This window comes from Tachysurus fulvidraco, chromosome 1, assembly GCF_022655615.1.
Source record: "Tachysurus fulvidraco isolate hzauxx_2018 chromosome 1, HZAU_PFXX_2.0, whole genome shotgun sequence".
Lineage (NCBI taxonomy): Eukaryota > Metazoa > Chordata > Actinopteri > Siluriformes > Bagridae > Tachysurus > Tachysurus fulvidraco.
In genome coordinates, this window is record NC_062518.1 from 13,529,681 (window position 1) to 13,540,038 (window position 10,358).

Genomic DNA, 10,358 nt, shown 5'->3' on the forward strand with positions numbered 1-10,358 from the left:
CAAATAAATGATATGTCAGTTTATGCTTTACTAACAATATTTTATTTGATTTTATTGGTGATTATTCAAATTGAACTGTATGTGTACCCCAAGGTGATTTTAATATATTTCCTAATTCATTCCTGATCCCTTTTTTTTATACATGGCTCTGACTTGCAGAAGGTTCGGCAGATGTGTAGGTGTTGATTTTAACCCGTGTTGCGGTGCTGTAAAATGAAACAGTGCCGTATGTGCAGAATGCGTCTAGAAGGTATATTTTTTCTACAGACGATATAGATCATGCGGGATGAAATGAGGCAGCGGGCCGTTTCTGGCAGGGAGCCTTGGGTTTGACACATGCTTTAGAGCATCTTAGCATTAGATGCTCTTCTTCATGGCCTTATGAGCGGTGAAATCTTTCAGAATCTGTATCTCTAACCGTGACACATTGCAGGGACGTGTGCTTCAGGTGAGGCTGTTCTGATCAAGCATTTTATTTATATGTATATTTTTTAATTTAAGGCAGTGTAGAAAAGGATTGGTAAAAGGCAACGTGAGGTTCTTTGCTTGTAGCCGCACACTATCATTGTGCTAATTCTTAATTGTCAGTCATGCAGCAGACTCAAAATGCTTCACCATGTCAATTATAATCCGTTTATGTGGAGCGTCTGCTGTCCAAAGTTTTACAATGTGTATATTAATATAAACTTTTGCATCCAAAACTACTGTCAGAGCTGCCGTAAGACATGTAATCAATATCTCCTGACCAATCAGCACTGAGCGTCAAGCGGCACTGCTGTAGAAAACTGAACACATAACTTTAGTTAGATGTAGAATTCTAAGGAGAGACGTTGCATCATCACAACATCACGATATCAGAGCACAAAATCATGCAAAATAATTCACGCTATGAAAAAAAAAAGAATGCAAATAAGGACACTTATACCCAGGTGCACATGCAAATCAATGCTCTCTGTACCTAGTAAAGGGTCCCTGGGACTCTAATAAGCATTTGCAAGTGTGTGTGTGTGTGTGTGTGTGTGTGTGTGTGTGTGTGTGTGTGTGTGTGTGTGTGTGTGTGTGTGTGTGTGTGTGTGTGTGTGTGTGTGTGTGTGTGTGTAAGTGTGTGTATGAGAGAGAAATTCAGCAGCTGAGGTCTGGGGGAAGCAGAGCAGAATGAAGAGTCCTATTGATCGCTCGGTCCCAGTTTTACAGCAAGCCTTTGAGTTATAGGCTCTGATGAGAGAAAGAGGGAGAGAGAAGAGATGAGAGAGGGAGAATATCAGAATACAATCTTTCAGTTCACAAACGCGCACAGTGACACAGTGCGTTAGCTCCAGTGGATTTATAAGGCTGCAGGATACACACACACACACACACACACACACACACACACACACACACACACACACACACACACACACACACACACACACACATCTCTTCCTTCACCACAGATGTCAGCTTACTGTGTCGTTGTGTGTCAGAAGGTGTTAGTTGGTATAAACTCCTTAACTCTTCACAAGACGTGATCTTACTGTAAAAGAGCTATTCTCCTAATTTGGGACAGTGGGCATTCATTTAATCAGTATTTAATGTAATAAATGTACCTTTATGTGGAGGAATATTAAAGAGTTTCTATTTGATATAGATTTTATTCTATTTTTTTCCCCCTCAGGCATCAGCGTGAACTTACAGACAATTTACTGACAAAGGCAAGCTGTGCTTCAGGTCGTACTTCTTTCTCCTGATACATCTGTGCCTCTTGGGCTGTGGTTAAACTTATCAAATGCTTGCTTTCTCCGGTCCTATCAGACATCTTATAGCCTCAGGCTACAGTTTAGGTCAGCGTGTAGCTCTTATCATCTTCTGTAGGACCGCTGGATATCACAGGCAAAGCTATTCAACAAGCATGCTGATGTACTGCAGGCACACACAAAGAAATATACTGTATTGATGTTGCAAAATAAGCAGTTTATTCGGTATACCTGGTTCAATCCCAGCGTTCCCAGGTTTGGATCCAGATCCACCAAAAAACTTGACCGGGATAAAGTGCTTGATGAAGATAAAGATGAGTGAACAGAAAAATAACAATACTATATATTACCATCTTATACTGTATATTATACACTGTATTTATTCCTAGACTAAAAAAAGTCACACATGATAATATTTTGTCAAACCGCTTATGAAATGTCACATCACCGATTTCTGTCCACAACTGAGCCAGTTGCATTTTGGCATTGTCATCATAGAACATGGCTGTGTCGTCAGAAAAAGAAAGAAAATCCATTAAAGGAAAAACCTGGTCATTCAGTATATTCAGGTAGTCAGCTGACCTATTTTTTTGGCACATAACATTGCAGAATCTAAACCTGAGCAACTGAAACACTCCCTGATCATTACACTGGCACTGACTCTGGCTCTAAAGACGGGTGCCTAACTTTACCTGCCTCTCTTCTTACCCTGTTGCACAGGTAAGAATCATATGACAGATCATATGACCTTTTTCTATTGCTCCGGATTCCAATCTTTATGCTGTTCAATCTCACTGATTCTGTAAGTGGTGTTCTTAAGTCTACACAGCTGTTTATTCCCACTCCCTTGAATTCTCTTCATATTGTACATGTGGAAATGTTTTAACTTTCACTATTAATCACAGCTGTGAGTCCTACTGTTGATCTGAGCTCACCAAACGTTTAAGTGATCTCCGAACATGATCATTCAGTATCATTAAAGATGATGGTTCACTCCAATCCTTCCAGGTTTTTATTAATATTTTGAACAGTCCTTAACCTAACTTTAGTGGTTTCAGTGATCTCTTTTTTTGCTTGACGAGGACAACAATGTGATATTAATGTGTGTTATTCAAAAGCTGAGGACATTTTTCCAGCCAGGACAGCATGCAACTGGCTTTCTCAGACTCCCAGACGAATATGTTGTATTACACATATTAAATCAATTGCAAAGTATTTTTAGATACATTTTAATACAGATCAAAGTACATTGAGATTGGAAATGGTAACTGAAAGGTCATTGCATTGCACAAATGCCAACAAACATCAACAAATTCAATTTGATGATATCCTGGTCGTGAATGTGAGGCTTGTTTGTACGGGTCTATTTGGCTTGGCAGATTGATTTCTGATCTGTCGGGTGTTGAGTTTTCAGAGGGACGACACGCTGGAGTTTATTTCAATCCAATCACTAAAGAAGCCACCCTGCGTCCTTTCCTTCCTCACATTAAATCTGTGTGTGGGTCCTTCTTTCAGAACTCATTAAGGAGACTTTATTCTTCCATCCTTCTTCTCCTAATCTAAGATTTATCTCTGAATCACAGCATGTCGTCAAGGTCAGAATTCTCAGCTAGATAGCGATAGCACGGTTTCCGTGGTGACTGGTGATGGCGACAGCCTTTGCACGATGACAGCTGTGCTTTTACTAGCATGGAGACAAATAATTAGCTCATTATGATCTTCTGCAATTATAGGTTTAAGTGGGAAGAAAATCTGGCCTGTCCAGGGGTCTGAGATGAGAGACTGTAATAAGCAGAGACATATGAAGTAATGTAGCGTGATTTATTCCGAGACAGTGTGTGTGTGTGTGTGTGTGTGTGGATGGATGGATGGACTTGGTGAGATCTTAGCATGGCCTGTTCCTTAACGCACACCATGGCGTTCTTGTCCCTAGAGGAGTTGAATAAATCTCACACAACAGCTGGAGGAAATTAACGAAATTAGCCGGAATGGAAATCCCGCTGGAATCGAGGAACGTGGGTCTGTCAGGTGCAAAAGAGGAGAATCTATCAGAGGGCTTCTTAATTGGCACAAGTAGTAGATCAGTGCTCGTAGCGCACTGTGTGAAGAGCTGTTTTGAGAGTTTTTTGACAGGTAACAGTGTGTTCCTGTATGAGGCACAGCAAGAGAGAGAAAGACAGAGCGAGGGAGTGAGACAGGGAGGAGGGGAGGAAAAAAAACTCTTTGGCTAATTAAAAACCTTCCTCAGTGGAATGTGATCACCTGTCACTGTCTCCTGGTTGTATTACAGTACAATTATGCTCCTGAGCCACTGAAGACAAAATTAATCCTACTTTTCAATAAAAATCTGACATGAAGAGACTCATGAGACGCATCCCATTCTACAGCTAGCATGCTATATAAAGGCTCCAGATATCTCCACTATGAATGATTGACATTTTAATTACTCAGTAATGATGTATGATTATGTAATATTTCATATCCTAACCTATATCTGAAAAAAAAAGGTTAAATGTCATTCAAATGTAAGACACACTTACATGAAGGAAACCATTCACATCCGTTTAAAAGCATTCATTTCCCCCTTTTTTCCATCTTACTGTTCATGACCTTATATCAGCACTCTGATAATAGTCTGCTTGTCCTCGGGCCAAATGCCGAAGCTCAGATATTGTGTAACGTCAATTAATGATTAAACACTGAAGGATTTTACTAGCTAAATTATAATTTAAAAAAAAGGAGTATTTAAATTTATTCAAATGCCCTGACACATATATATATACAGTATATGCTCTTATGGATAAAACACAGTGAGCTGATTGAATAATAAACAGATGGTTTGTTCAAGGTCATGTGCTTTATCTATATCTGTAGCCAATGTTGTTGTTGTTGTTTTTTTGTTTTTCCATTGAAATTGTTGTGTGGTAAATGAAGATCAGTTCTTTCTGCTCTACAATCAAATCTTCTACACTTTGTTTATCAAAAAGGGGTAAAAATCTGCTTGACTCTTTTTAGCCTCTGACCTCTGTTTATCCAGTAAGCCCTTAAAAGGTATCTGTATCAAGAGTGACTTTGAGTATACATATAATCTTGATTTCAGCATTTGCTTTATTTGCTTTATTTTCCATTCTATTTGTTTATTGTCTCCTAATTGTCAGCAGATTTCTGATATTTTCATCAAATTCTTTTTCAAGATCTAATCTGCGCTCTACATAAACAAGTCATTGTGAATAAAATTGAAGCTGATTCACGTTTATGGATTTCCTACAAATCTACAAATCAAAGCAGTAGTTTTTTTTTTTTTTTTAAGGTCGATGTTTTATTTCAAATCCACCTTTTCACTATAAAACAGAGGAGATTTTCACCAACACGTTCCTGGATGTCGGCTGCAAATGCGGTAAGTTTAAGAGCGTCACAAAATTAGGTATAGCAAAGAAAAATACATATACATAAAATAAATAAATAAATAAATAAATGAACATATGAATATGGATTACTGAACAAAAACAAGCACATGTCAGTCAGACTCTAAACAAGACTGAAATTTAATTCAAAACCTGGGAACATATGAACATATAGACAGGCTTGGTAAACTCCAAGAACACGACATGTTTAGTTCGCATACAAGAACAAACTGAAACAGCGATAAACCAAAAATACGCAATCAAAACACGTTAGAGATTAAATGGTGACTCTGTGCGTGGAAGTGCACGTGATTGCTGGGAATGTGAGTCTATGACTATCATGATGTGACAGACTACTATTACCGTATAAGCTTAAAAACACACAATTAGATTTAACACACACACACACACACACACACACACACACACACACACACACACACACACACACACACACACACACACACACACACACACACACACACACACACACACACACACACACACACACACAGGCCCAATAAGTTCATTAAGTATTAAACTGTCAAACAATGTGCAGTGCATCTCATACAAATTTCTGATCACGTTAACTGGTCCAATCTAGCATGCAGTAATTAACAATCCATTTCTGGGTTAAGTTGTCCTTTAAGCTTTGCAGCTTCAGCAGCGTTTGGCATTCGCTGTCGTTGTACACCCGGCAGCGGTTCCCAACAGCTTGTTATCACTTTTCATCCAGATGTTTTTACGTATGGTTAGCAGACTGGAGTGAGGGACAGATGGGAAGCTTTCAGTCAACGCTGACGCTGAAGGAATGGCAGGATGGGGAATTCCAGAACAGAGCTGAAATCAAGGTATTGCTTATTATAAGAAAAGAAGAAATAAATATGATATGCTAAATCTTTATTTGGAGAATTTTACATCATGACGTGGCGTTCAGAAACATTCCGTTTACTGCAATGTACACCATAATGTTATTTTAACAGGTTGAAGCTTGGATAGAGAGAAAAATAAAAGAGAGAGAAATAGAGAGAAAGTGAGAGAGAGTTACTTTCCTGTCTGCGCAGTTTGGTGGCTCAGGGGAGCAGATTAATTAGCCGAGATGTGCTGAAAGGTCTTCCATAACTGGATGGGCTGTGACAGCACCGCAGGCCCACAGATCAATCCGTCATGATCTCCTGCCTGCTTGGGAATGAGATGAGATCGCTCGGGGAACTGCAGTGTGTGTGTGTGTGTGTGTGTGTGTGTGTGTGTGTGTGTGTGTGTGTGTGTGTGTGTGTGTGTGTGTGTGTGTGTGTGTGTGTGTGTGTGTGTAAGAGAAAGCGAGTGTCAAACACTGACTTTAACTTGAGCTGCTGTAGATTGAGTGGAGGGACATATTTCACCATCCAAGAGTGAGTGTTGAATTCAGAAAGGAGAGTGATGTTCAGCAGAGCGCTCAGACATCATCTGCTCAGAGTCGCTATGGATTGTGTACTGCGGATAGCGTTCGCCACTGTATCGACTCACAGCGTAACAAGATCAGTGTGCTGTTTCTAATGTGCACTACAATACCGATGGTAGCGTATAATTGCCTTACAGTGTCTTTTGAATTTTACATTTCCCCCCTTTATTCATTACTGCAACTTCAGTAGCTGTATTATGTTTCCTGATCAGAGGGGAAGTGGTAGCCCAGTGGTTAAAGAGTTGGACTACTGAACGGAAGGTCCTGAGTACAAACCCCGGGAACACAAAGCTACCACTCCTGGGCCCCTGAGTAAGGCCCTTAAACCTTAAATGATCAGCTGTGTAAATGAGATAAATGTAAGCCGTAAGATAAAAAGTGTGTGCCAAATCCCAGAAATGTAAATGATCAGGGTTGCGGTGGAGTAGGAATCTATCCCTGAGAACATACAAGTCCATTACCAGTTACCACACACATACATTCACACATGGGGATAATTTACAATTTAGAATATAAATCACACAATATAAGGCATATTTCGGGTTAGAGGAGAGCCCTTGTATGGAAAACTCTGCACAGAGAGAACCCGAGGCTCAGAATTGGACCATGGACCTGGATATGTAATTAAATAACACTAGACTTTGTGGTGATTTTTTTTTTTTTCATGTTTGTTGTTTCACCTATTTTTCCAAGAATGTGTGACAGATTATTATGTTTCAACAGAGTGCAGACCACAAACCACACACCTCTGAGCTAATATTTTAATATTTCAGGCTTTTGTTTTAATATTTTTTTCAACTCCATCTTTTACTCTCTCTCTCTCTCTCTCTCTCTCTCTCTCTCTCTCTCTCTCAAAAAAAAAAAAAAAAAAAAAGTCAAGGTGCCAGGTTGCCTTAAGCATTTTACTTTACACTGCTATGACTAATGCTTTCACAGCACAACATATGGTGTCCTGTCCCAAATCACCCATGCATATCCAATCCTGTCACAAGGACACAACATAATGTTTTACACTTCAGTGCCTGTGTTCCAGCACTTTGTTTGGTCAAACGGTAGTTTGTTCAAACTGATATGCATTTTGGCTGAAACAGAAATGTGAAGGTGTATTCTCTGCCATCAGGGAGGTTTCACCTCCTCGCTTTAGCTCTTCAGGTTTGTAAGCTCACATTGCCCTCTTCTGGTAAGATTATTTTCAATTTCTCATTCAATTTTATTTTCTATTTCTTTTTTTTCCAATTTGTGTCACTTTCTTAACCGAGTAACTGTATTCAATGCTGAAAACCAGGCTCCATAACTATAGAAAGGTTGTGTTGGAATATATGCATGTGTGCACTGCTCATTGAGGTCAACGGAACAATAAACACATAGGCCTAGAACAGTTTTTAAAGTTTAAATATACTCAAATAAATAGTCTGTTTCATAATATGGCTGTACAAAACAACACATAAAAGCTCGATTAAAGAAAACAATGTAAAGCTATTTCCCAGAAAAAGGATAAAGTTAGATTTTGGATTCAGCAATGAGTTCAACTCAGAAGGCAATAAGGGAAGAGAGTCCAAGGAAATATTGTACAAAAATAGCATGTGTAAAAATTTGTGTGTATGAAAGCCTCAGGTCACGGTCTCTGCTCACTGTCCCTCTTGGAGGAGACCTGTCAGGTCGGCTGAGGAGTGTGGCTTTCTACTTTCCATAAAACATCTCGAGGAGAAGTTCTTCCATGTTTACTGTGCCAATAACGGGTCTGAAGAAGAGCCCTGCCACGACGTTGGCGTTGATGGATCGTAGCATTGAGAGGGCAATGAAGAGTTTGGCAAACCTCGTGGTGTCTCCTCTGTGAATCAGTTTGACATGTTCATTAAGAGCCTGGTGCGCTTCGCTCTGCAGAGCCTGGATGTAATGCTGACACTGCAGTCCGGCAATATCTGTGAAAACAGCACGCGCACACACACACGCGCACACACACGCGCACACACACGCGCACACACACACACATACACACACACACAAGAAAAAAGTAGAATATATATATATATATACATATATATATCTACAAACTTGTGCTTGCATATCCAATAAAGTAAGAATAAGAATTAGAATATACCAAAGGAGATACATTAGTTATATGATTATATTATTGTTGATGCTGTCACATTTATTATTATTATTATTATTATTATTATTATTATTATTATTATTATTATTATTATTGTGTACAGATGTTCCCAGCTGTTTTGTGTTAATAATGGTTACTGTAACTTTTTCTCACCTGGGTTAAACAGAATGGCTCCTTTTAAGTAGGCGTATTCCTTGGTGCTGATATCGAGGTCCCAGCACTTGCTGAGGAAGGCTTTAATGCCCTGGGCCTCGGCCAGCGCCACCCCGCCACCACCGTCAATGATGTTAGCGCCGTGGTCGCGCGGGCTGGCGGGCCGCTCGTGCGCACCGGTGAGGAGGCGCTGCAGCATGCTGGGTTCGGTGCTCTCGCGGGTCTCGAAATCCAGTCCGTCCTGCGCCATTCCGAGCACAAGCAACGGCGCCCAGCCACTGCGCACCAGAGCGCGCTGGTCGCAAGCGGGCAGCTCACCGAAACACGGCACGCCCTTGACGAAGCGCAGCGTCTTGGCGAGCACAGCCGAGGCCGCGGCGCACGTCGCGTGCGGGGAGCGCAGCGCTACCGGCCTCGCGACACCGCACGCGCACGTGCGTGGCGACACGGTGAACCTGGCGCTGCGAGGCACTCGCGCGGTCGCGCACGGGGCGCTTTCCTTCTGCAGCAGGCTGTACAGAATGCTCGGGTGTCGCCGCTCGCCGCCACATTCACACCTCTCCGAATGAGCCATGCTCGCTGAGCGTCCTGACTGGAACAGATGTCTCTTCCTCTGCTCACTTCCATGCATCGCCGCCGTGTGCTTACTCCCTCCCCAACGCCGACTAGTTAAAGAGTTTTTAAACGGCGCTCCCGACAACACCACCCACTCTGACGCACGCACACAGCAGCTGATCCCATAACACTGGGGGCAGGACTCTTATCATCATCATCATCATCATCATCATCATCATCATCATCATCATCATCATCATCATCATCATTATGAAACCACCATAATCATCATTTTAAAATTCTGTATTCTCTAATGTTTTGTTTTGCTCTTAAATAGTGCATCATTTTCCTATATAGTTCTTACATTTGCATATCTACACAAATCCATTGCCAAAATAAAGTCCACTCTGTGTGTGTCTGTGTCTCAGTCTGTCTGTGTGTCTCTGTGTCCAGACACTTCAGACTGGGCAGGAAGTAAACTCATTTACTTTCATTCACACTTTTATTCTCAGTCTCTTACCGAGCCAGCTTTAATTATGGTCATCTATTAAACCTCTCAGGCTCTCTCAAAGGGAACTGACATAGAAAGAGCAAGAAACACCAGAGAGAGGAGGAAGAAAGAACCACATGTCCTGCTTCGCTTTAGATTTTTCCCCAAGTGTATCATGTTTTTGTGATATAGAGTAAAACGATAAGTTACTATTGCTGGGTGACTATTTCCTGTCTTTTCTTTTGTCTAAAAAACAAAATCCAATTTGATCTGTATAAGTTAGCAAATTAGCAATCATTAGAAACGTTTCATTGTCTCGAATGCTGAGGGAGAAATGTTCTTAAACATCATCATTTTATTGTATTGCTTACATGTACTTGTTTCATGGTTATTTATTTACTTTTTTTGCATATAATACAAGAACAAAGATGTTTACAAAGGAATAGATGTTACATTATCAGAGAAA

At 40.7% G+C, this 10,358-nt stretch overlaps 1 protein-coding gene across 1 annotated transcript; it reads right to left on the reverse strand.

The window, feature by feature from the left end:
• Positions 1 to 7,955: 7,955 nt before the first annotated feature.
• nr0b1 (nuclear receptor subfamily 0, group B, member 1) lies at positions 7,956 to 9,534 on the reverse strand. Its single transcript, XM_027168434.2, has 2 exons — positions 8,848 to 9,534; positions 7,956 to 8,503 (listed from the first exon to the last, which is right to left on the reverse strand). The coding sequence occupies exons 1-2, from the start codon at positions 9,476 to 9,478 to the stop codon at positions 8,262 to 8,264; spliced, it is 873 nt and encodes a 290-aa protein (XP_027024235.1). The 5' UTR covers positions 9,479 to 9,534; the 3' UTR covers positions 7,956 to 8,261.
• Between the last annotated feature and the right edge of the window lie 824 nt (positions 9,535 to 10,358).

Coding starts and splice junctions, on each gene's coding strand:
- nr0b1 (XM_027168434.2), bottom strand. CDS start 9,478: ATGCATGGAAGTGAGCAGAGGAAGAGACATCTGTTCCAGTCAGGACGC. Junction 8,504..8,847: donor AGCCATTCTGTTTAACCCAG/GTGAGAAAAAGT, acceptor CTGTTTTCACAG/ATATTGCCGGACTGCAGTGT.